Genomic DNA, 26,474 nt, shown 5'->3' with positions numbered 1-26,474 from the left:
TGTGTAATTCTGCTGCTTGGTTTTCCTATCAGACCTTTCTATATCTTGTAACTATTCTATGTGTTTAAAATTGCCAGTATATTACTACGCACTGGAGCCAGTCCACATATATGCCCCATTTCAAGCCTATAGGCAGCGTGATATGAGAATCGGCTCCACTGCAGGTGTTGCACACTTGAAGAAGGTCTCTCAGTGTGTCTTATATAAGTTTAATGCAGGATTCAAAACTGCAAAATATACACACAAAGAAGAGCACATTGCTGAGAACACGCTTCTGCACGGCTTCATATGACGGCAATGAGCTACAATGTTGCAATACTGTTTACATACACTTTTCTTTTCAACCAGATACTGATTACAATAGAAATTATAACATAAATCTGGTTTAAATCATACAAAAATATTATTGTGACTCCTGTTTACACAACTGCACATTTTCAGTAATTCAGCAAATATTTCAGACACAAACCCCTTACATATACAGTCACTGGATCTCAATATCACGGACAGAAGTTAGCTTAAATTAAAGTTAGCATAGCTAAACAGCTATAACATGCCTCGTGGAAATATATGACCAACTTTCCCACTCTACCCGTGACCAACTGCCTCTACTACCACTGAAGTAGTTTATGTCTGCTTACCTGCAAAATATACACAAACAGAAGAGCACATTGCTGAGAACACGCTTCTGCACGGCTTCATATGACAGCAATGAGCTACAATGTTGCAATACTGTTTACGTCCGGCAGAAGGACTCGCTAAGCAGCACACCCCATCTTGTGGCGAAAGAGGGTAATTACACATACTTGACTTTAACAGTGCTTTCTGCCTGTGTGTATGTCATTGGAGCCCATAAACTGTCCTCGCACATAGTAATAGACTAGTGTAGTGTAACGTTTCCTCAACATTCAAAATTAGTGTTGACACTAACCAAATGCCTAATCAAACATGTTACACATTGTTGTTAATTAGGCTAAAATATGCCAACAAGAAGCCCAGTTACTTTAGAAATACTGGCTATTTTTCTGTACCACCTGTATCAATGTTCGCGCTGAAATTTCGAATCTTAAAATAAGTTGTTAACCTTGGTTGGCTATGAAATAAACAGTGAAAGAAATCAATGTTTTAATTGTATGTAAACACTAACACTATCAGCTCGCTCTCCTCTCAAACATAACCCTCCTTTCTACTTTAAATTATCCAATCCCCGTTCCAACTGTCAAGTTTGTTTAGTTTTGTTTCATGGCAGATGCAGCTATTAACAAGATATAAAAGGCTATCTGCTAGCTAGCTAACAACGCTAACATTACCAATCACAGATGATCCAAAACACTTAGCGTCTGATAAAACATGGTGACTGTAGTGGCGATTTGGCCTTGTCAATAAACAAAAAAAACAAAACTCAAATTCAAACCAGCCACTGTGGCACGGGGAGAGTGGATCGTACGCAGGATCAAAAAAACAAAATTCAAGGTCCAGGCAAAAAATAAGTTTTCTTTATATTTATTTTACAACTTTTACTCAAAATTATAACACAAATATTCAATTTCTTCTCTTCTTTACAATGTCTGCCTGGAAGAAAAACTGACAGAGGGAAGACAGGATAGAATGAGCAACAAGAAAGAATTATGTCCAAGATCTTATACTGTGGCCTCCAGGAGCAAGCAGATCTTAGTTATAGGTCTCTCCAAGACACTCGTCTTTGTTTTGAGGCACACAGAGCGGACAAATCCTTTAGCATCCGACTTGGTACTAAGAACTCGGCCCGTCATCCAGGATCCTCTTGGAGCTGTAGCATCAGCAATAACAACAATATCTCCTGGAGAGAAGTTTCTCTCAGGCCTAGCCCATTTTTGTCTTTCGTGCATAAGTAAGTATTCGGATGTCCATCTTTTCCAAAAGATTTCTGCCGTATACTGTCCTTGTTTCCATCTTCTTCTGAGATACATGTCTCATTGCTCCACAATCAAACACAACCCTCAGCTTTCCTTTAGTGGGGTGATGTACTCCATGATGGGGAATGTACCACACTTTTCCATCGTCCTTTTTTAGCTGATCAATGGGTACTAATTCAGCATAGCCTTGTGCTAGCATGTCACTCAGAAATAAAGTGTACTCCTCTTTAAACTTGACATTTCTTTCAAACTTCCTCGTCAGGCTTTGGAGCGGCTGTTCTGCCACACAGCGATTATTTGGCAACACAGGGTCTTCATCTCTGAAGGGTAAATCAATGCAGTAATGTCCATTTTTCAGTGCTGTTTTACTCACCATACTTTTCATGAATTTAATGTCTTCTGTTGACATTTCCAATTGCTCCACTGATGTTTTTTCATAAAAGTCATGGTTGTATTGTTTGATGAGCAAGTCCTCCAGATGCTCCACAGAAATACGGTTGGCAGTAACAACAGAGCAGCCAGTCTGACTGCATATGGTCCTTCATGTTGGCTGTCAATCAGCTCCCAAGGTTCCATCACTTTTGCTGCATCTGTTCCTATAAGCAAATCGGCATCTGCATCCAAGTTATGCTTTATGTTCCCATTTTGCAACGTCCTCTTGCCTTGGAATGTTTGACCTTGTCACTGGCATTGTCTTTCTAGTTAAAACGTTTGGCAACTCAATAAAGTAATCCACATCCATGCCAGACACTTCCAAACCAGACAGCACAGTGGTGCTCACAACCTTTTTTGACCCATTGTCCTCAATAAAATGTTATTACTCCCAGTCTTTTTGCCAAGATGTTTCTGCAGAATGTACCTGAACTTCCAGGATCCAAAAAAGCATACGTATGCACAACTTTATTATCAGTCCGACCTTTGACTGCAACAAAGGAGAAAACAGCACTGTCCTCATCTCCAGCCCCAGTATGACCACATGTCTGAGACTGTCCAGGTGTAATACTCAGTGGAAGGCTCACAGATTTTTGTGCTTCCTTAAAGGATATACTTTTATCCTTTTCCTCAATGTGCAGGACAGATGGATGTTTCAGTTGACACACGTTACAATCCAAGCGACTCCTACAGTCTTTGCTTGTGTGACCAACCTGTAAGCCACCAAAAGAAATTCCATTTTCCTTTAAGAAATTTATCTTGTCCTGTTGTGATTTCAACTTAAACTGTGAGCATTTATTCAGTAGGTGATTTCGTTCTAGGCAAAATAAACAGCATTTAAGATTGTTTTGAACAGGTGAGGACTTGATCTTTGTGTCAGAGTAGGCTTCATTTCTTTCCTTTGCTGTAGCAATACTGACGGCAAAGGTGCTTGGTTGTCTCCGTTGCTTTGTGTGGCTAGCAGTGGATACTTTTCCATGACTGGTGGGTGATTCCTGAATGTTTCCAAAAATTGGGTCAGATGCAATTTTGACTTGTTTTTCAATGAATGTTACAAGGTCGGTGAACACTGTTCTGGTGCCCCTTTGCCTCCGTAAATCACATGCAATATTTCTACATTTTTCCCTTAATTTATATGGACATTTCATCACAATGTTCCTTAGGTTTGACGGCATATCCAACTCCTTCATGTACATGATTTGTTGTGTTAGGTTGGAGCAACCTCTGAGAAACAAAGAAAATGACTGCAGTGCTTTTACATCTTCAGTTTTAATGGCAGGCCAGTTTAGAACTTTGTCCATGTATGCAGAAGCTATTTTGTGTTCAGCCAGCAAAGATTAAGCCCTTTGGTATCCCTGACCAGGAGGCAGATGTTGACAACTCTCACCAGATCTTTTGGCTGCCCCCTGGTGTAGTGCTCCAGGTAGTGCAGGCAGTCATCCGCGTTGTCAGTTTTTCCTTAGTTTTCAAAAGCTCTGATAAAGGACTGAAAGTCGAGAGGGTCACCATCAAGCACATGGATATTTCTGCAGAGTACAGACTAGATTTTGTTTTACCAACAATGCAGTGATGTCGTTCTGTCTTTGCATGATGTTCATAATATCATTGAGTTTCATTATTGCATGTGTTACACCCCTGCACAGCGTGCTGTAAAGGGGAGAAATAGGAACGAAAGAAGAAACACACGTTGCTGGCTTTCATTCCAAAATGTAATGAGCAGCCGCAAGCAACATGCTCCCCCTACTGGCTAAAACAGGAAGTGCGAAACAACAACAAAACTCAGACAAAACCGATGTGAATTTACCATTTTAAGAATAGCAGAAAGAACAAACATTTTAACATTAAACACATTTTAAATAAAATTTTAAAGTGTTTTCAAATGTATATTAATACTGTTTTAAACATGTTTTTTAACTAAGTTGTCCACTTTTACATCCAATACACATGCTGGGTTCAAGTATGATTTACATTCTGCAACATTAAACACTGGTGACGTTTGGGCTTGAGTTTGACCTTGTACTGGTCTGCTGTCAGTTTGTGTGACCGCTGTCTGTTTTTGCCTGACAGCAGCAGCTTGGACCTCTGTCAGATCCCCTTTTCTGGGACAAAACGATCAACATAAGGATTCAGTTTGCTTGACTTTTGAGCACTGTTCCTTTCAAAATAAGAGTTCATTCCATCAGATTCTTTAGAACCACACTTTGTTCCTTTTCCCTCCTCAGCTCCTCCTCTTTGGCTTCCAACTGATGTTTCCTTTTCAATGCCGACATGCGTTCCATAAGTGCTGCTTTGTCAGCCTCCACTTTTATTCTGGCAGATGAGGTTGTTGATACCTTTGATAATTGGGAATGTGATTTGGCATATTTCTCCTTTAAACATGAAATGTTTGAAGCACTGTCCTCAGGGTTGATCTCATCAGAAGACACACTCTGGTTATCAGAAGTTTCAGTATCATGGTCAGTTGGTTGTACATATGGGTGACCAGCATCAGATAACCAACCCTTAACTATTTCCCTTGTCTTTCCACTCTAGGTGCTTGCAGATTCTTTTGGCACATTTCTGCATAAAATGATGACCCTTTTGTTGTAAACTTCAGACTCCGTTTCAGGGCGCACGGACGTCGTGTCACTCTTAGTTTTTGAAGCAATACCCGACATTTTCTCCTTTTTTCACAATCTTTATTTGCAGCACTTGAGAATCACAGAAAAACATTTATTGTGGCATAGCAGCCCTCTTCCGTATCACAGATTTTGTGAATGATTGCGCGACTCCGATGATGTGGATTATTGCGCAATCACAGGTGCGCGTCATTCAAATCTGACACATTTTCCAATACTCATCAACATGCAGTAAATCCAACGCTCCAATAGCGATGCCGTTTCCAATACAGCCTTATGAGTCTTTAGTTTCACATACTGATGATGATGAGAACTCTTTGTGTGAGGTCCGAAGGCCGCTGACTCTGCAGGTTCCGCTGCTGATTTCCACTCCACGTGTTAATCTTTATCCAGCGATCCTCTTTTAGTCAGCGAGCAATCCACAAGTCCACAAATCCATGAAGTCCATCAACAAAAATGTCCACTTTCAAAGGGAGGTTTTTTGCTTTTCAAGGCTGTGGAGCTTGACCGCTGTACTTTGATTTGTCTGACCAACGCCTTCGTCTTATTTCAAGCTATTAAGTCACGAACCAACTAAGTGAAAAAGAAAAACAGCACACCACAGATGCGTATAAAAGATGAGTTTTATTGTTCCCGGGAACATGGTGGATCACAGTGATATTGCTGAAATAAACTAACACAAGGTTGAGCTGCTAATAAGAAAATACCAAGGGAGTTTTACTCGAGAGGAACTGTGCATCTTTAAACGTTTGCTGGTGCTGCCCCCTAGCGGTCACTGACGAAAGTGCAAATACCTCGGACAGCTCCCTGTGGCTCAGGCACATTCATTCCTGCATTTCATTCATTCGAGGCAAGATGGTGGAAGGGAGCAGGACGGCCTCCGGTCCAGTAGTCAACAACTCTGTTCCAAGCCAGTTCCAAAATCTAAATATTTTAGTGTACGTTTTCCTTTTTATGTTTCTTCACTTTGTCTCTGTGTTATTCCTGCACACGTGAGATATTTAACAGCCTCGGGAAACATGGGAACTGCTAATCAATGCAGTGATTACATTCTCAGTATATATGAGTCTCATGTATTTTGAAATGTTACGACTTTTGCAAGTTGCCGAATCACCGCACTGGTTTTGAATGGGTCACAGCCAGGAGTACTGACGTCATGTAAACTGAGATTTTCTTTTATCAACGCGAATGCGTCATTAAAGTGCAGCTGGAGACAGTCCGAAACTTGATTTGTCTCTATTCAATCAGAGCATGTTTGCTTGTTGTGATTTAATGAGTTTCATTTAGGGAAATGATCGCTGCTGTCCGCGACAGCTAATTTCATTTGTTGCTTCACACCAAAGCAGGAATGTAATGAGGACACTGCACTGCTCCGTCATCATTAAGGCCTGTGTGATTCAGAGAAGTGCACGGTCATTTTATTGAGGCACTCAAAGTTATATTTTACCTGGCAAAGGTGAGGTGTCCATTACACGTGAGCAGTGACGCTCAGCATCCGTCCATTCCTCCTTGCCAATCACCTGCAAGCGCGACGGCGAGAAACGCAAGTGAAACGGGTTGTTATCAGCATACCACAAAGCTAAACATGTCCAGTGGACGCACGAGACAGCTGGGTAAATAAAATAGAAACTGTAGTTTCACACAGAGTGGTGAAGCATTTTGCATCAGTTACATGCTCTGAAAACGTTATCTGCTTTGCCCTCTGAGGGGATCCTCCCTGCAAAGACCGCACTACTCCTTTAGATAAGCTTGGCAGAGAGTTCACCGCAAATGCCCCTCTTCATGTTGGTACCCAATCTTTTGATATCAGAGTAGAGTGTAGATCAGTACGCCTGGACTGTTCAATATGTTTACAAAGAACACGTTTAACGATTTGTACACCCAGTGTTTTTAAATCTATGCTCGCATTTTGATTATTGAAGTTATTGTCTTTAATTGGTTTTAAAGCTGACGTTGTAATGTGAGCATGGAACCTTTCCCCTTTTAAAGACTCACATACAACATGAGTTACCAAAACAGCATCATAAGGAATACATCTACCAAATTACACTGGATGAAGTCTAAATTGAAAGTTGTTTATAATAATGTAATTTCAGGGTCTCGTTTTTGTTTTGGATTTAATGGGGAGAAAGCTCAAAAAGCTTTGATCTAATTGGCAAACACATGAAACATTAAGTTTGGACAAAGCAGCCCATTACGATCAATTATTTTAAACTTTGAATGTAACTTATGTTCCTCCCCTGACTTTTTTAAAGCTTTCATTCTTTATTCAATCATATTCTTCATTGCTTTTAAACACGAGAGATAACACCAAGATAAACGTTCGGTTTCGTGGCGTTCAGGGGCACCCTGAGGAGTCTTTTGAGGTTATCTCATTTAAGCTGCAAGATCTGGAACCGTTCCAAATGCCACGCAGCTAATCTCGGAGGTGGGCCGGGTGTGCCCATGCCCTGTTAATTGTATAAAAGCAGCCGCGGTTTGGGCTCTTCACAGCATTCAACTTCAACCAAACAATCAGCAAAATGACGAGTCTCAATGCTAAGGACAAGGCCGCAGTCAAGGCCTTCTGGTCTCTGGTGTCTAGCAAGGCTGAGGAAATCGGCTGCGATGCTATGTCCAGGTAAATACCACCCCGAAAGACGAATGGAACCATTTTTTTATTGCTTTTTAAAAAATCTAATTTTTACTCATTTACACTCTCACATTTGTTACTCAGGATGCTGGTGGTGTACCCACAGACCAAGACCTATTTCTCCCACTGGAAGGACTTGAGCCCCGGCTCTGCCCCGGTGAGAAAGCACGGACTCACCGTGATGAGTGGAGTTGCAGATGCTGTGTCCAAAATCGACGACCTGACTGGTGGTCTTCTTGACCTCAGTGAGCTGCACGCCTTCACCCTGCGTGTGGACCCTGCTAACTTCAAGGTACCCGTCACTGACGATCATTAACACGTTTTACAAACTGTTAAACAAAATGTATCCATTAGTTTCTCGGTGCTTGATGAATTTCTAAATTTAATGTATTTCTTCTCTTTCTGTCAGATTCTCTCCCACAACATCCTCGTGGTCTTTGCCTCCATGTTCCCCAACGAATTCACCCCCGAGGTGCACGTGGCTGTGGACAAGTTCCTGTCCGCCCTGGCTCGTGCCCTGTCCGAGAAGTACAGATAAACGGTGAAGGAGACGCAGGAGGCAGGTGACGGAAGGCAGCATGTGCTTGCATACTCTCTGTCAGTCTGAATATATGAATAAAAGATCAAATGCAATGGAACTGTTTTTGTGTTGGAGTGATTTTATTTAAATTATATGCCATTATATATGCCTTTGTCATGGTTGTAACTCTTGATCTTCCTCGCTGACGGTCGCTTTCCTTTTTAGACTGCCTTCATCTGAGTCACTTTCATTTAAATTACAGAGTGTGAGAAAGGAGGATAAAACATAACTTTATGTTAAAGGTATAATCTCGAAGATGTCGCTGAATGAGGTAACACAATGGTGACTGAGCCTAAGGCCCACCGATGAAAGCCTTTGCATTTGCAGAAGTATTTTTATGGACTGGATGTCTGTGGCAAAAAAAAATCACAAGTGACGCGTCGCGTTTTCCTTTTCCGGTCTCTGCAAGTGTTGCGAGTAAACAGTAATCTACTATGTTCTGAACAAACAAAGAAAAGATCGATGACTACAGATACAACTTCTATGTACTGCCAAAGGTGCCGCTAAAAAGTGCGAAACTGAAATCTTCGTGACTAAATTTTTAAGGGCACTTACAAGGTACTTATAGTGTAGGCACAGGGAAACAGTGGAAACTTAATACAAAAAAAAGTATAGTGTAATCAACATATATATTCTATGATATTCATACCATTAAAGTGTTATTTCACAATGTATAAAAATATTTATGCAAATAATGCATTCAAAATGTTATATACACTAAAGCGCCAGTATCATAATTATAATTATAATTATCTATCTCTATCACTATTATTATTATTATTATGTTGTTATTATTGGTGCTATACGTATAACATGTATATATGTACAAGTATAGTGTAATCCATATTGTGAAACATATATATTCTGTGTATTGTTCTGTGGTATTAAGATCATTAAACTGTTATTTCACAATGTACAAAAAAATGCATTTAAAGTGTTACATTATAATATCAAATAAAGCGCTAGGCTTATTATTATTATTATTTATAATGTTATTATTATTATTATTATTATTTGTGCTATGTATAGTATGTATTGTGGTATTGTTCTGTGGTATTACGCTGTAATATCACAATGTACAAAAATCTAATAATGCATTTAATGTTACATTGTATGCATTAAAGGCTTATTATTATTGTTGTTATTATTTGTAGAAGTAGTAATGCTGTCTCAAATAATGTAATGTCTAGGTGTAATGTATGTATATACATTATTTCCCATGAACTATAAATACATATACATATATAAACCATAAAAGCATGGAGTTGTCGTTAGAGCAGATATCATGAGATTGATTCAAGAAATGACTCGATGTTAAATTTTAGATTCACGAGGGTCTCAAACACAGTTTTCTGGCCAAGAGTCTAGCGCTGTTTGGCCCATCACCAGTCTTTCACGACCAGCGACAAGTTGATTTCTTGGTCTTTCTACTATGCGTCAATGTGTGCTGTTTCTAACTTGAATCATCATCATGGGTTTACGTTTCATTCAAAGCCCAGTGCGTCTCAGACAGACGCTGATGGATACCTTCTGCGTCATGAAACACTGAAAGATCTGACAGAGCGTCGGGATGAGAGGATGCCACCATGAATCAAAAATCACAAGGGAGACATATAACTTGTTCAAATGCAAATAGTTCAATTTATTTATGTTTTTGAGACATAATATAAACCTGAAGCATTTAAATATAGGATTGACAGGTGATGGGCTTCTGCTGCCGCTCTAGTGGTACTGCCTGCCCAGGGAGGACACCACCACGGCCAGGAACTTCTGGAAAGCTGCCTGGACCTCACCAGTGAAGTCTCTACCCATTTGAGCAGCAACTACAACGGTCAGGCAGTCAGACAGCAGCTGCAACAAAAGAAGCATCAGAAAACATCAACAACATGAAAGGTGAGAGGTTTCAATAGGTTCAATAGTTCCGCGACCTTACCCTGAAATTGTCGGGGTCAACGTGCAGCTTCTCGGAGTGCAGCACGCTCAGCTCGGAGTAGGTTTCCTTGATGTTGTCCATGTTCTTCACAGCTCGGTCCATACCGTGCAGGACAGTTTTTCCGTGATTTGCAACCATCGGATTTGCTATGATAGCAGCGGCGTTGTAGAGGTTTCCAAAGTTTCCGAAATACCTCTGAGTCCAGGGGTAGACAACCAGACACCTGAGGGAATATGTCAGAACATGTGTCAGTTCTTAAAATATTACACACAAAGTACTTCCTTATGTGCATTCACGTTAAGGAGCTAAAAAAGAGAAAAGATAGTTCACCTGGAAAGAGCAGCAGGGCCCACGACCTCATAGTCTAACTTGGAGAAGATGTCCTGGATGGTTTCGCGCTCAAAGTCTGTCCATTCAACCATGTTTGCCTGCTTTGTGACACAAGTCCTGCCTGGGCCAACAGCTCGATGCCACTTTTAAATAAACTCTTACCCTCCACCCCAACACATTCAATTGGGTGGAGGAGGGCATGTGGGTTGGCCAAGTATTGCTCTACAGATTTACAAAGATTATAAGAAAAGGACAAATCTGCTCTGCCAAGATTGTGCCAGAAGGTGTCCCAATCTAGATCTGCTTTCTACAGTAAAGGCTTCTTATCTTTTTCAGCGCGTATTAAAAAAAAAACAGTAAAAGCAGCAGGTGTAGGCCTTTTGGGTAGTCCAGATCATGTGATGAGGCCCGGTCAGTTCACGCAGCAGCGGGATGAAGATCGGTCTCAGATATTTGCGCCGGTCACCTATCAGCACCTCGGACAGCTCCATCTGCAGTTCTACCGCCATTTCCCTCTATCATCTAAATCACCTTAATCATTTGTATCTGCCTCTCTGTGTATTATTCCACGACTTCATTTGCGAGCAACGTTAAGTCTTTACATTAATGCCATAATGGGATACCACTGTCATGATAATGATGATACTCAACAATAAAAAGTTACCAGAAAAAAAAAACACGTTTAAAAATGATACAGTCCTTGTATCCACTTAATAACAGCTTTTGGGCTCTAATACAAGGTTTATATTTAAAGTAGACGATGATATATTTCCAACTGAAAATATAAAATATTTATATATATATATATATATATATATATATATATGTATATATATGTATATATATATATATATATATATATATATATATATATATATATATATATATTTATAGATTGGTTATCTATGAAAAAAGCTTTGAGTGATATGGTTTGGCAGCCTCAATCCATCCTAAAAAGTAAAGATGAATTTGAATGTTTCATCTTTACAGAACACACTTAATGATTGAATTTTTCTACCCATGACCAATCTTTGTGAGAGAAAATGTTTGTTTCCTGTTATCCAAGACTTCCTTGGAATGAACGATTTCAAGTAGGCTATGGTTGCGGTCATCTAACATTGATGATAACAGTGAATCGAGATACTCTGTAGGCGAATGATGTTGACAGACTGTAACTGCTGCCAGTACATAGAGAGATGCAACAATTTTGTGTCTATCTCGTGTATCCCGGTCTTTTCTTGGTGGAGTAAAGTGTCCCTTGTAGCCTAGTGACTGAAGAGTATTCTAAAATGCAAATAGCCCATATCACTTATCATTATTCTGTTTTTATACAGAAATTATAATTCTGAGGTCTCCTAATAATTAATATTATAATAAACTAATAATAATTATAAACTAAATGCAAGTGAAATGACTTAACAGAAAATAGACCCTTGCGAGACAAAGTCGATTGAAAAGAAAACATAAATTTTAAGGCATTAATTTCCGGAATAAAGGAGTTCTTTGTCTCCTTGCCAAAATCAGAAATTGTGCAGCCTGAAAGAACCCACGATCAGCCCAATGCACCCTCTAAAGGATATAATAAAGCATTGAAACTATTTAACATAAGGGGTTAACCATCACTTATCTTTCAGGTATTTTACAGTAATATTTCTAACAATTAAATTAATGAATTTGCTCTGAGATTTTTATTACTGCATGATAATGCAGTGATATCCCTCAAGCGCTTACTGTTGTTGAAGCATGCGGAACCTTTTATGTGTCTTCTTGGTTCCTGTCGAATATATTTGAAAGTGACACAAAACAGCCGCTACAGTGTATGGGTGTTTGCTAGAGAGAAATTTACAGCAAGGCTAACGATTTCAAACCGTTTAGACTGCAATTTGTCCAGGATCAGTGTATGTGTTTTGCACATATTAATACGACGCTCACGTGCGACAAGCTGACGTTCAGTGTTTGGTCGTAGGTAACGTTACAGCTCGCGACCGGCTTGTTTGTGTCGCAGCTAAGGTACAGTTAGCTAGAATGCTAACATGATGTTCAGCCCATCAGCCGGGTTACCAGATGACCGAAACTCCATGTACAGTCAGTCACACCAAAGTGTGTACAAAACTGGCGATAAAACCAGCCCTATCAGCGTCATACTGGTTAGCTCTGGCAGCCGAGGACACAAACTCCTTTTTCGGTACCCTTTCCAAAGAGTGGCTGAATGTCCGTCATCTCTGACAGGTAGGCTTAGCTTAATATTAGTGTTAATCCCAGAATCGCCACTATTCTCCACTTAGTGTAAGGTGCTATTTAGAGAAACCGGTGCCTTCATTGTCTCACTTTCACATAGCTAAACATTTAAACAGGCAGGACATATAACAAACGCTTTAATTCAGTCCAGAAATATGTATTTAATGAATCTGCTGGCAGGAATCAGAGAGTGTCTGTTATCTGTCAGCCACAGTTTAATGTTTCAAGCAAATCGGATTTTTCCTTCAGTATGTGTTCCTCACATCAGTTCCTCTTTCTGAAAAACAGTTTTCCTGTTTGTCACATGTGTCGCTGTGATTTTAGCTTAGTCTAAAATAAACTGAGAAATCTGTCCAACTGTGAATGAGCTACTGCATTGGGCTAATCATTTGGTCCACACCCATGTTTTCTTTATTAAATCAAGGACGAAAACTGGATTAGCAAAAGGCAATATATACAGATAGATAAACTATAGTTACAAGTAGACCCACAATCCCAAGGAGAGAGACCCTTAACATCAGTAAAAAACTATGCCCTTGTGGCCTCGTACAGCAAAAGAGAGTTGATTTCACAAGTTTTTTCACACTTTTCTGACATGTTTTAAGTTAAGATTGTTATTAAAACTCTATGTATTGGTTGTTGTTGCTCATAATAGGGCTGTATATCAAATTCATGTCTTGTGTTTTTTTCATCAATAATAATGTGAACTATTATTTCTCTCCTTAAGCAAAACAAAGAAATCCATATGCACTGAACACCACCGGGGAGGGTCTTGAAGATCAGGATGGTGATTCAAGGTACTTTTTTCTGGCCTAAATTTATTTTACTGGGTTTATAAATAAAATTAAAACAATATAATTTTTAAATAAAAAAAATTGTGTTCTTCTTTTTGTCAGCTCTGGTAGGGAGAAAAATGGGAACTGATTGATTTTACACCAAGTTCATACATTGCATTCTTTCAGAACAAGAAGCTGTCACTCATAGAAAATGGTCAGATTACAAACAGGAATTGGTCAGAAAAGACCAGAGCAGAAGAAGAAAGAGTAAAACTGCTGTACACTGATGCAGCAGGCATGACTGCAGTTTAGACAGTTTATTCAAATCCGTGCACAATCACTACACCATGTGTGAAAATGCTTTTTGTCATTGAAGTACATTAAACTGTGAATGGTTCTCTTGTTGTTTAAGGTATATGCTGTGCTAGTGTTGAGCCACTTGGATGATGAATATAAACACTAAAACTGATACAAACTCACAGCTAGTGCTGCACGATAAAACATAATTTCATCGTCATTGCAATAGGAACATGCACAGTTATCGCAATGATTAAGAAAAACTATTTCACGTGCACACGGCGTGCATTCACATCTGTATGAGAACATTTGGTCTATCAGAAGGAGCCCTGGATATATGGAGCATGCATTCACACCATTGTAGCTCCAGCTAGCCGTCAGCTTCACTCAGAGAAATTGGTGTCAATTTGGTGGCAACTATAAGGTTAGCTAGCATGAAGGCAACAAACCTAACAATGTTACCGCACATTGCAGATTTTCCTCATATCATGGAGGCTCACTTGCAGCATGTAAAAAATAATCAATACAGATATGTCAGACAGAGAACCCTTCTGTCTTGGTTGTTTGCATAGAGCATGCAGCTCTTATCATGCTGCAGTTATTTTGATAATAATGGTGATCGGTCATGGATTGACATAACTTTGGTGACAGGGCTGTAAAAAGCAACTACAAGTAATAATTTTAGCTTAACGGGCATAATCAGAATGCATTACAAACTGGCTTCAGTAACATGTTCTCCAATTGTATAGCTTCATAAAATGTGACCTTTCGGAGAGATACAGGAATGTACAACAGTGAACAGCAAAACAGTCTTTTTACTGCTCTTTTTTAAATTACTTTTTAACTGTCCTTTTCACTTAAAGAGGGGGTATTATGCTGTTTCACATTTTAAATCATATATATATAATGTTACAATGTTGGATGTCCATACTAAACGTGGTAAAGTTTCAAATCTGTAGGTGAAAGTATGTTGGAGTAATCCCCAGACTTCTCAGCTCAGTCTGCAGGCTGCTGTGGACGCCAGGTTTAGACTTTGTGACATCACAAAGTGCAGCCTCAGCAGGCTTCGGAGAGCTGAGGAAAGTGGGCTTGTAGGGGCGGGGTTTCTTAAAGGGACAGAGCTGTGTATACACATTATAAACATTCAGACCGGCATTTTCATATCACAGTTCCACATGTTTGTTTGGGTTGTTTTAATGTCCATTTTATGCATTCAGCCCAACTGTGTGTTGCATTTTCCCTTTTGTTTGCTTTTTTTCTTCTTTTTTATGGCCCAATTCCCATTTCAGAGAACAATCTCCACTAACTGACGAACAGTTGGTAGCAGGGTAAGACCAAAATCATTCTAAACCACCTTTCCTTCGCTTAGATCACCCCTGTCTTTTTTTACTCCCTTCTTTCCTATTTTGTGTCCTTTACGGATCCCCAACCCTGATCCAGTCAAATCCTTGTAAATTTCCAGTTGTAGATCCAGTGAATCAGTGCCTTGGTTAATTCTTGATTTCAGTTTTGCTTTCCTCTGTACTGTCCAATGGTTTACATCTATGATTTCAGTTTAATCATCATTGATTATATTACCATCAGCATGTAGACTCAGCATTGCAAACAAATTAAAACGACAATAAAGCAACTACTACACCTTCTTTTCAAATTGTATTGGTGGGGTAAGTCTACAGTGTGTTTAATTTATTTCTGGAATTTAACGCCTTGATTTTTATCCCTTTGATTGCAGCATGAGTTACTTAAGACAAACAGCATGAGTCTTTCACGTTCTTCATTCATACAGCGACTTCACTGTTTCTGCAAAGAGGCCTCTTCCTCTTTCCTCCTCTCCAGTAGCCACACAAGCATTTTTATTGTTGAATTATATTACAGGCAGATGCATCTGATTAACGCAACCCCTCTTATAGACAGGAATGTAAAAGATATAATTAAACAGAGCTAAGTGAAACTTTCTTACTTGTCCTGGCTGTGTCTGCGCTGGGCCCTCTCATCCCACCCTGAACACCTTTCTTACTGAGTCTGCTCTTCCTTCCTAAAGGTTCTCTGACATCATCCTGGCCACCATCCTGGCCACCAAATCTGACATGTGTGGAAAGAAGTTTGAACTGAAGATAGACAATGTTCGATTCGTGGGTCACCCTACTCTTCTACAGCACCCTCCCATCATTCAGGTACTACTAGAAGCATGTAAAGTAGCTTTACAACCATGTTCTGCAGTTTCTCCCCTGCCAGAAAGCTTGATGTCACCAGAGAGACCTGATGATTGTTCTCTTATTTCACCATGACCCTATGACTTTATTTATTTTATTTTTTATTTATTATGACCTTTTATATACAGGTAAGTCTTAACTTAGACAGCACCCCCTATTGACAGTTTTTGTCTGACGATTCACTCTGTGTTGAAGAGATCAAGGTATATCAACATGAAGGCGATGAAGTAAATGAAAACAATATGTAAAAAAAACCAAAAACACAAGTAGGGATGCACGATATTGGATTTTTTGGGCGATATCCGATATGCAGATATTTTCCAACCCCTTTTGCCGATTGCCGATTTCGATACAGATTTATTAAGCACATTATTTTTTCCACCTGATTGCAGAGAACGTCAAGACTCCCCTGTAGTGGAATTGATATCATGCCTACTCTTATTGTATGTAGTGGCACACTGGCAGATGCAGAAATAACATAATACAGTGCTTTTTAAAATGTACACATTCACTGGGCAATATAAGAAAAGTACTTTAACTTAGGTTATGTACGAAATGCCATATTTATTTGTATGTAACATTTTCTTTCAAACTAAATTTTCATACAACTTAAGCCCTTTTTACACTGCTGTTCTGCCTCAGCGCCGTAACGGTCATTTTACACTGGACCAAGCAATCACCTCCCCAGTGTGTGTTTTTACACAGCATTCCGGCATTACGGAAGCAAAGCACGTGCAAAGTGTTTCACCTCTGTTACTACTTCCAATGCCGGCTCAGAGGCAGAACGACTTCGCCCCACCATTACGCCTCTGTGCGTTCTACCTAGAAGACGGAACGTAACAGAAGCGTAATAATCCCGCCTTGAACTGGCAGTGTAAAAAGGGCTTTAAACAGGCTCTGGTGATGCTCTCCCTGGGACAATCCTGACAATAGCCACAACTAGGGCATATTTTACCTATTGCACAGAACAAATAATAAAATGGAATCAACCTTGCTGTCCATTTTGGAAATTTGGAAAAACTGCCCTAACGCAACAGACATCTCGCACCCTTCTTCACGCTTGACGGAAGAGGTGTGGTGCAGGCAGTGCACGCCCACACTCGCGTGGAGTTAATGTCGTAGCATTACGTCAAGCTTTTTAGGGAATCATCGAGCATTTAGGCATAATTAAAGCGTTGTTTTATCAGCAGAAAATATCGCCAGAAAATTACATATCTGCCAGATACCGATAACGTGCCAATAATATCGTGCACCCCTACCAAGAACATAAATTCTTAAGCTTTTCTGTGAAAATAACAGGAATCATACACTATTCTGCAATAGTATACAACAACTTTCACTGTAAACCAAGTATAAATTAATAAAGTTTAATGAATACATCTCTGACAGTATGAACCAAAGCGAACATTTCAGGTTTGCCAAGGATTATTTATTGTAGAGCTGTTCTCCAACACAGTGGTTCCCAACTGGTCTAGCCTCAGGACCCACCACCTCCTTAATGACAAATTGCGACCCAAATTTCAGACATCATAGGAGACCTATGAAAGCGCACTTTTTGCATAGACAAGTATCGACTTTTTGCCACAATAGTTTTTTCCAAGCACAAGTGTATTTACAATGTGTAATTTATTTATATGCATCTTAAATAAATTCAGGATTTCTTTCTGTGCAGGTTTCGAAGACGGATCCTTCACCTAAGAGAGAGATGCCAACGATGATCTTGTTTAATGTGGTGTTCGCTCTGAGGGTATGAAATTGACTTCCTAATTCTTTAACGTCTACCTTTACTAAGGATGTCAAAATGTTCGATACTTTCACAGACATGTTGCTCCGTACAACCCTGCAGGACTTTGATTGTCTGCAGCTGAAGTCGTGCTTCATCCTGCAGCCTGTGTTTCTGCTCCGCCCTCCGTCACCTGCAGCTCTTATACTGCACACACTCACAGGACGGCAAATACAGATGTTTTGTAAAGTCCTTTTGGTATCTAATAAAGATGCAAAAGTTACGTAAGCGTATGTTGCAGACAGCGGAGAGACAGCGCTGTCACCTGGGCTCTATGTTTTCATACAGTCTCGACCTGTGGACTGTTGGCTGTGAGCAATAATTGACACAAATGTAACAAACACAGCAGAATTAGAAAATACAGATCAAGGGCAGATTCTCTGCAGATACAGACACAACTAAACACTATGTTTATGATTGCTCACTGAGAGAGGAGGCTATATTTTAAGTCGAAACAATAGCTGATCGAATAATATTGATAATACACATTTCAAAAATTAAAATCCTGCTCATTAAGCCTTTCATTGCTGTTAACAGTATGTCAAATGAGCTGGTTTACCCAATTCTTGGTACATGACAGTTCTTTTTTGTTGCAGTGGTATCCAAACGGGTATCGAGTATGTATTTTGTTTTTTACTAGTATCGTATCAAAGTTTAAAATGCTGGTATGGTGACTACCCTAACCTCTACCTGTTAAAATAAGTAGTGTATTAATGGTAAATTATTCTAACATATGAACCTATTATCTTTGTTCTAAATAATAGCACAAAAAGGTCAGAGACGGCTGTGGGCGGGGCTTATAGATTTTGTGTTCTGTTAGTGGGAGGGGTGTGTGTGAGTGATAATATTCCACTATAGATTATCTGTGAGAGCATGGGAACTCAGAGGGGGGAGGGGCAACTTTAAAGTGCTTAATCATGCTGCCCAGTAATGTACAGGGCGGTCCCTGCCCATGCTGAGTCACTGTACCTAGTGATTCCCAGAGAGACGAGATAGGGTTAAAAAGTACTCGGTCATGTTATGTCTGCCAAAATCTGCCAAGCTGCTGTGATATTTGAACCCTGGGAATGTCCCAAACAATAACAGTCCTATTAGGTTATTTAAAAATAGGTCGTTTTTGTGTATTTTATATTCATTTTTTTAATGACTGTTCAATTCAGATATAAAAAACATGATTTTACATTATACTATATTTTCCTTTGTACAGAATAGCTATGTTTTTTTGTTTCAACCTTTATTTTGCAAGAATACATGCAGAAAGTTTAACTTTAAACTGAAGAGTAAGCTTTACAATACTAGGATTGTTAAGGGGTTATTGTAGCTTTATAGCATTACAAAGTATGATTGTTTAGATGAAGAATCTTATTTGTTAACTCTGTCTCTTGGCCTTTATAGTAAAAGTAATTTGAATAATGTGTGACATTAATATGTTTTAAAGTTTCATTCATCTACATGTGTTAGCCTCACACAAATGAATATTAAAAGAGTGTTTAACAGGATGCTTATGTTTGATATGAATGCAAACTGAACCACAAGCTAAAGCACACATGTTGTAAATGCAGTTTAAATGGTAATCACTAAGTTGTATATTTCTTTAATTTTTCCAGGCCAATGCTGACCCGTCTGTCATCAGCTGCATGCACAATTTGTCCCGCCGCATCGCCATAGCTCTGCAGCACGAGGAGCGACGCTGCCAGTACCTGACCAGAGAGGCCAAACTGATGCTGGCAGTCCAGGATGAGATCACCACCATGACTGAGAGTGAGATACACACTCATCACACCTCACAGTTTGCAGCTATTTAATACTCTGTCACAGGCTGTCTATAGAGAACGTTATGTTCATAATAGAAAAATGGTGTTGGTTTAATAGCTACATTGTGATGTTTTATTATTATTCTGATTTTAAAGTATATTTGACACTGTTCTCTGTTTTTTTCTAATCTAAGCTGATGGAAGCCCCCACTCCCCATTTAGACAAATTCTTCCCAAATGTAAGCTGGCCAGGGACCTGAAGGAGGCTTACGACAGGTGTGTGATTGATCTCAACCTTTTTGTATATATTGTTCATACATCTAACGCAAATGTGTCTGTTGTTGCAGCCTTTGTACAACTGGTGTGGTGCGACTTCATATTAACAACTGGCTGGAGGTGAGCTTCTGTTTACCGCATAAGATCCACATGATTGGTGGCACCTATATCCCCCCAGAGGCATTAGAGCGCAGCCTGAAGGCTATAAGGTTTGTTTTTACTTACTTAAATTCAACTTGTTTGACTGTATACCACAAGTGTTTACAGAAAAGCACACAGGACAGCTTTTACACCTTTCTGTGTGGGTGGTACCTTTTTTATCTTTTGGCAACACCCCAATCAGCACTTGTTGTCTTGTGACTGAAAATGGCCTCCCTTATCTCACCAGATATGTGGCCCCTTTCTCAAAGCATAAACACATGAAAGGGAGTGTTTTTACACTTGAAATTATAGATGCATTTTTGGGTGTTAAATTCAAATAGCCACACTTAAATGTGTAACATTTACTATTAGTTGTTAATATAGTTTCCTTCTTTTTTGCAAAGAAATGCAACATCTCTTGAGGAAGGAAGATTTTTTTTCTTCTTCCTTTTTTATGTCAAATTCTTTTTAAGTTTTCATAAATACTTAAAGGAGCCGTTCGTCCCTGGAAAATGCCACTGTCAGTCAAAGCTGTTGTTCTCTGTAATTAATAGAAGCAATAATATTTGAAATTGATGGCATAGCTGTGGAGAAAGTTGTACAAACAGCTCGTGGTTTTGCCCATTCTGCATTCCTAGAACACCAAGCATGCATTGCGCCCCTCCCTCTGAAAGGAACAGCCCAGCGAGAGACGCTGGAGTGAAAATATACTGGTGGATCGTCTAAAAAAAATAATTGGGTCTGCAGTCTACATTTCAAACCTGACCATTTTGAGACATGACATCTGAGGCGGGCGTGCTAGATTGAGGAAGTGTAGCGTCCTCCAAAGGCACTGAGCGAAGCTGTGTTTTTTCCTACCATAATGAATTCCCCTTAATAGCATGATAGGACTGAGGTTGAAAATCGGCAAACTGGCCCTTTGACCATTCCCACACTCTCTGCATAGACCTATACATGACCACAATCCTTTTTTGTTTGTGTATTCAGATGCACTATCAACTTGGTTTACAGGAAGTCCCAGATCCCTTTTGCGCTGGTTTAGCTCAGTTAGTAGAGCAGACACCCTATGTACTGAGGCAACAGTACTCGATGTACTGATCGCAGGTTTGACTCCCGGTCTGCAGATCATTTGGTGCATGTCACCCCCCACTCTCTACTCCCCACATTTCCTGTCACTCTTCAGCTGTCCTATACATAAAGGCAAAAAGCAAAACAGTCTAATCTCCCATCAATGTGTTATGTCAAAAGAGTTGTGAGTTTTTAACAGCTGATTAAGGTCTGTGTATTTGGAACTTCAGTATTGACTCACTATTTAAACCATCGAAGAAACCATGTCCATGTTTTCTGTGGGCCATAGTGCCCCCTGTTGGTACTTCAGCATACTGACATCAAAGTTGTGACCAACTTCTATCTCTCACTTCTTTTTTTTTGAGGCTGAACAAAACATGCAAAAGCGTAATTACTGTTTTAAAACATAACTGTGTAGAAAGATGATTTTATTTCATCACAGACATCAGTTTGTTGTTTTGGCTTGGACTTGAACAGGACTTTTCTGTTGCAAAGTCTGACCAAAGCTCTTTAATTTCTCAGGAGGCAGTCTTCATCCTTAAAGAGCAGACCGTTTTATATTCTGTCTCATCCCCCAGACCCTATCATGCCCTGCTGCTGCTGGAAAGTGAGAAGGCACTGCTGAGCCAGCTTCCTGTGGACTGCTCGCCTGCGATGGTGCGACTCATCAAAACCTGCTCGGCAGTTAAAAACCTGCAGCAGCTCGCTCAGGACGCTGACCTGGCCTTACTCCAGGTGCCGAACACTCACACCGACTTCATCACCACTGCACTTTAAAACAACATTCTTCACCTCAACAAAAATATAACTGTATAAAACACCTGAACATAATTATTAGAAGTGCAGTAATGGATGCGATAACAAGTGTATGTTTTAAAAGTGAAAGTGGTTTACCCAGGGAGGTTACTGTGTTGATGGTGTCTTACTGCCATCTAGTGGACAATGAATGTACATGCAGGTCTGACACAACTCAAGTCTACTTAGTACACAAATTCCTTTTTTTACCGTCTTGTGTTGGTTTTTAATTTCAGCGCTCTTTGTGTGGATCATCTTGTTTCACATCATTTATATCATTTGTAATTTTTTTCCTCTTTCAGATCTTTCAAATTGCTGCTCACTTGGTTTATTGGGGCAAAGCGATTATCATCTACCCGCTGTGTGAGAACAACGTCTACATGCTGTCGCCTCATGCCAACATCTGCCTGTGAGTGTTCATGACGTGAAGCACTGATTACTGTAGCGCTCAACAAGGTCTCAAAAACACATCTTCATTGCTTTTCAGATTTCTAAAGTCTGTACTTTTTCAAATCAACCCAAAATGTGCTTTGAAAGACCTTAAATGGGACATTGGCAGCACTTGTTGATGATTTCATCACAGCCGTGTTCATGGAAGAGCTCGGTGTTGCAGAATGATTTGTGCCATCTCTCTGTGAACAGATACTCGCCACTGGCTGAGCAGTTTGCCCAGCTGTTTCCTGGTCATGATCTACCCTCCATGTTAGCCAAGTTCTCTCTGCCTGTCTCACTGGCTGAGTTCAGAAACCCACTGGAAGCTCCAGCTCAGGAGGTAGGACTATTCATACAAGAATAACCTAACATCTGCACACATGAATAACACTATACACACACTAATGTACTTTAATCCAGCCAGTACTCCTAAAATGTGTATATAAAATGTATATAGAACACACATAGACTTTACTTGGGTGGGCCGCCCAGGTATATTAATGGCCGCCAAAGTATATATTTTTAATCCATCGGAGAGAAGGACACCATCTGCGGTCGATTAACTAGTAGCACTGGGCAATCTCCCCTCGCTCCAGGCCCTCCCCTACCTGTTTGTTCCTATATCGCGATGATGGTGCGGACAGACTGCATGCGACCAATTCGCCAATACTCGCGTCCGCCCAGCCTCGCTTGTCGCTTAATGGGGCGAATTGAGGAGAGAACACAGGCTCTCAAACTTTAAAGTCCTTTTATTTCAAAAATGGCTCAAGATTCAGTTACCGCATAGCCTATTTCTCGCCTGAAATTTATTCACAATCAGATTTCAGTCTGCCATTGAGGAGAAATTCATTTTATTTCATGGTTTGTTTCGGTCTCAAACATAGTGACATCTAGTGGCTGAATCTCAAATTGAGCTCCCTTAACACAGGTGAACAGTAACACAAACAAGGACTTTTGTTTAAAACATTCATTTCAGTTGATTTCTCCTTTTAGTTTACATGGTTTTGTTCTGTATTTGTTACAGAGAATGTTATGTGAAATTAACAGAAATATTGAATAAATTAAAATATTGTTATAGGTCACACATATTTGTTGTTTGTCACAAGTAGAAGACCGTTTTTCTGTTGGCTACCACCACAAGTATATGTCATCAGACCTGTGGGAAACACTGCTTATTTTAGTTTTTCCCAATTTTGTTGAAATAAACTGATTTATGTTTTTTTTTCCACATAAAGAACAAAAAATAAATTTTCTTCAAATAACTGAATTGAAGTGACTTTGTAACTATGGTTATTAAATGGCAAACAAAAGTGAAATGGTAGTGTCCTGTTAAATCCCCAGTATATACACGGCTATTACTGTACATTTAGATTCCGTCTTGTAAGAGCAGAACCATCTGGTGTTCTCCTACGACCCATCTTGTTTTGGCAGAGCTGCTTGAGCGTCGGTGATGAATTATAAATGGTAAAGGGACATCAGCTCCAGCTCCTGCAGCCTCCATTTTTTATGAGAACAAGATCGAGGCCATGGCTGTTACTTTTGGCTCTATTTTGAGCTCGACTGGTACCCACAGCCCATTTAAAACGTCTGTGCCCTGGTTAGGGACGTGAGCATGTTCAGCGTGTTTGTCCTGTGCTCTGCTATGATGCAGTTTGTTGCTCTGCTCCCAATCAGGCGCAGCTTATCCAAATGGTGGTGTGGATGCTCCAGCGCCGCCTGCTGATCCAGCTGCACACTTATGTCTGCCTGTTGGTACCGCCCAGCGAGGATGAGCCCGGGATGAGAGATGAAGACCCCCCACTGGCTGCCCGAGTAGGAGGCCGCAGTCTCAGTACGCCTAGCGCTCTCAGCTTTGGTTCACCAAGTATGTCCTCACTCAGCTCTCTCCTCTGCACAACTCTTAGAGCTAAAACAGTGTAAAGATAGCCTATGATGCTATGTCTGCTTCCTGTTTACAGCCAGCAGTGATGACATGACCCTTACAAGTCCTAGTATGGACAACTCCAGTGCAGAGTTGCTGCCCGGTGGGGACTCACCGCTGAACAAGAGGATGACAGAGACGCTGCTCGCCAGCCTGTCAGAGCACGAGAGGCAGGTTATTCTGAACATACCTGCTGCACAAAATCCAGAGGATCTGCGGATGTTTGCCAGGTAATAAAGCAGAACTATAACAGAGGCGTGTGCATATTATGTCTCCGAACTCCCCTTGGCTCCCTACTTTTAGACATTTAGACATCGAGCGTGCATTGCGCCCCTCCCTCTGGAAGGTACGGCCCAGCGAGAGACGCTGGAGTGAAATACTACCTTTTTGCTGCAAGGCTATGGCTCAGAGCAGTACAGAATCAGAAATACCACGACAATATATCAGTGGAACGTCTAGAAAATCTTCAGGTCTGCAGTCTACATTTCAAACCTGATGATTTTGAACGAGACATGACATCGGAGGCGGGCGTCCTAGATTGAGGAAGTGTAGTCTAGCAAGCTGGCTGGTCTGCCAGATGATGCGTTTTACATAGTTTTCCAGTTTTCCAGGGCCCAGTGGAGAAGCGGATAGCGTCCTCCAAAGGCACAGAGTGAAATTGCATTATTTTCCTACCATAATGGCATTAGCTCCCCATAATAGCATAATAAGACTGAGGTTGAAAATCGGCAAACTGGACCTTTAAGAGAATTTTTTGAATAAAGTTTATGAAAAAAACACAGAAAGGAAACCAATAACAAAAAACTGTTGCTAAAGCTTTTCATCGTTTCACTTCTTTTCATCAGAGTGTTGCAGATGGAATTAGCTGACATTTCTCTCATATGCTCTCATGTGCTTTTTTTCCGTGTGCGTCATCGTGTTATAATTCACCACATATTCATGCCACAATCTGGAAATCCTCAAATTGATATTGCACGGCCTGACACAGATCGTGAACAGATTTCTTCATTAGACCCAGCTCACACAGTAATTACCAATAAACTTACGTGGTTACTGATATCATATGATCTAAAGGCACCTGAAAAACTGGGTTCAGTTTTAGTAACTAATGATGTTATAAATCACTGTACATGCTTTGTTCCTTATGAAATAAGACGATAAATGTGGACTGGTTTGAGAAATGATGATATTTTAATTCATTTATGGAATGTTGGGAAAAAATTTTTTGGCCTTTTTGCCTTTTATTGGATATGACAGTGAAGATAGACTGGAAATAAGAGGAGGAGAGAGTGGGGAATGAAATGCACCAAAGGGCAGAGGTCAGAGTTGAACTAGTGGCCGATGCGAGGGGGACTTTGCTTCTGTATATGGGGCGTCTGCTCTACCGATTGAGCTCAACCAACACCCCAAATGTTAGGAAATTTTATTGGAAAATACCAGCTGAACATTTAAGATAGTTTGCCAGGTGTTTGCACATTGAAAAAAGAAAATGTTTAGAAAGCTCGACAACGGTATTCAGTTTTGTTTTCTACCCACTGCACAGAAATGAAAAGTGGTTTCAGTGCTATAAAATTGCTGTCTCATGGTTGATTTAAACAGCTAACGACTCAATAAAACTCTGCCTCTCAACTCAAAGTTCTGCCTGTTATGTTTCCTTCTTCCAGGCTTCTTCACTATTTTCGGGGACATCACCACCTGGAAGAGATTATGTACAATGAGAACATGAGACGCTCGCAGCTCAAGACGCTGTTTGACAAGTTCCGCAGCGTCCTTGTGGTGACCAATCATGAGGATCCCATTATTTCGATCTTTCAGTCGCCCATGGAGTAGTGACACAGCGACAGAGACGGTATCAGCTCTCACCGACTGAAAAAGATGTCAGTTAGTAGCCCGTTGTTCTCACAGCTAAGGGTTGTTGCTGAAAAACGCTATTTTTAAATGAAGTGACACAAAAATTGTATTGATGTGTGCAGGATTTTTCTTTTATGAGCCTTTTTTTGTTTACAATATTAAATTATTTTGTACATACTGAAAACTCCACGTCTTGTTGTGTTTAACTTTTCTCTTCCCCTGTCCAAGACGTGTCAGATCATCTGTGCTGACCACAGAGGGGGGCACACTGAGTAATGATTATTCCAGACCTCGAGCTACCTCTCCTCAGGAATCCCAGAGGTAGAGAGAGACAGACAGCAAGAAGAAGACTGTAAACATCAGACAGGCTATTTTTGCTTTGAGGAAAGAAGAGTGTTCCAAACATCTGTGAAATCACTGAGAAGAGAAATTCAGATGTCAAACCTAAACAAAAAAGACTTGTGAGTGAAGATGTCACGGGTGCATCAGTGAAGGTGCGTTTTAGAGCT

General features: G+C 40.2%; 3 protein-coding genes across 4 annotated transcripts; 2 read left to right on the top strand and 1 right to left on the bottom strand.

Annotated features, from left to right (window-relative positions):
- The first annotated feature begins 7,451 nt into the window (after positions 1-7,451).
- LOC138602514 (hemoglobin subunit alpha-2-like) lies at positions 7,452-8,140 on the top strand. The gene is made up of 3 exons (XM_069673982.1): positions 7,452-7,565; positions 7,662-7,869; positions 7,987-8,140. The coding sequence occupies exons 1-3, from the start codon at positions 7,468-7,470 to the stop codon at positions 8,113-8,115; spliced, it is 435 nt and encodes a 144-aa protein (XP_069530083.1). The 5' UTR covers positions 7,452-7,467; the 3' UTR covers positions 8,116-8,140.
- A 1,739-nt stretch (positions 8,141-9,879) lies between these two features.
- Positions 9,880-10,512, bottom strand: LOC138602510 (hemoglobin subunit beta-2-like). Its single transcript, XM_069673973.1, has 3 exons — positions 10,421-10,512; positions 10,091-10,313; positions 9,880-10,008 (listed from the first exon to the last, which is right to left on the bottom strand). Exons 1-3 carry the CDS (start codon positions 10,510-10,512, stop codon positions 9,880-9,882), a joined length of 444 nt encoding a protein of 147 aa, XP_069530074.1.
- Positions 10,513-12,235: 1,723 nt separating this feature from the next.
- nprl3 (NPR3-like, GATOR1 complex subunit) lies at positions 12,236-26,124 on the top strand. Of its 2 annotated transcripts, XM_069674328.1 has the most exons (14): positions 12,236-12,649; positions 13,386-13,455; positions 15,021-15,059; positions 15,773-15,905; positions 17,617-17,691; positions 19,335-19,488; positions 19,676-19,757; positions 19,829-19,966; positions 21,545-21,701; positions 22,064-22,170; positions 22,404-22,533; positions 23,868-24,057; positions 24,152-24,344; positions 25,779-26,124. In XM_069674328.1, the coding sequence occupies exons 1-14, from the start codon at positions 12,454-12,456 to the stop codon at positions 25,942-25,944; spliced, it is 1,830 nt and encodes a 609-aa protein (XP_069530429.1). In that variant the 5' UTR covers positions 12,236-12,453; the 3' UTR covers positions 25,945-26,124. The 2 variants fall into 2 exon arrangements, with proteins under 2 accessions (XP_069530429.1, XP_069530430.1); XM_069674329.1 differs by lacking the exon at positions 15,021-15,059.
- The last annotated feature ends 350 nt before the right edge of the window (positions 26,125-26,474 follow it).

The sequence above is a fragment of the Semicossyphus pulcher genome, unplaced genomic scaffold (assembly GCF_022749685.1).
Source record: "Semicossyphus pulcher isolate SPU_LCO1_2020_fin unplaced genomic scaffold, fSemPul1.0.p SCAF_23, whole genome shotgun sequence".
NCBI classification, from domain to species: domain Eukaryota; kingdom Metazoa; phylum Chordata; class Actinopteri; order Labriformes; family Labridae; genus Semicossyphus; species Semicossyphus pulcher.
This window is presented reverse-complemented; position numbering and strand designations above follow the sequence as displayed.

What these genes read in the sequence shown, in the direction of transcription:
- LOC138602514 (XM_069673982.1), top strand. Translation starts at nt 7,468, where the DNA reads ATGACGAGTCTCAATGCTAAGGACAAGGCCGCAGTCAAGGCCTTCTGG. An exon ending in GGCTGCGATGCTATGTCCAG is followed by an intron (nt 7,566 to 7,661) that starts GTAAATACCACC and finishes TTTGTTACTCAG; the next exon opens with GATGCTGGTGGTGTACCCAC. An exon ending in TGGACCCTGCTAACTTCAAG is followed by an intron (nt 7,870 to 7,986) that starts GTACCCGTCACT and finishes TCTTTCTGTCAG; the next exon opens with ATTCTCTCCCACAACATCCT.
- LOC138602510 (XM_069673973.1), bottom strand. Translation starts at nt 10,512, where the DNA reads ATGGTTGAATGGACAGACTTTGAGCGCGAAACCATCCAGGACATCTTC. An exon ending in GGCCCTGCTGCTCTTTCCAG is followed by an intron (nt 10,314 to 10,420) that starts GTGAACTATCTT and finishes ATATTCCCTCAG; the next exon opens with GTGTCTGGTTGTCTACCCCT. An exon ending in TTGACCCCGACAATTTCAGG is followed by an intron (nt 10,009 to 10,090) that starts GTAAGGTCGCGG and finishes CTTTTGTTGCAG; the next exon opens with CTGCTGTCTGACTGCCTGAC.
- nprl3 (XM_069674328.1), top strand. Translation starts at nt 12,454, where the DNA reads ATGATGTTCAGCCCATCAGCCGGGTTACCAGATGACCGAAACTCCATG. An exon ending in AGCACCCTCCCATCATTCAG is followed by an intron (nt 15,906 to 17,616) that starts GTACTACTAGAA and finishes CTTTCTGTGCAG; the next exon opens with GTTTCGAAGACGGATCCTTC. An exon ending in CTGACCTGGCCTTACTCCAG is followed by an intron (nt 21,702 to 22,063) that starts GTGCCGAACACT and finishes TTCCTCTTTCAG; the next exon opens with ATCTTTCAAATTGCTGCTCA.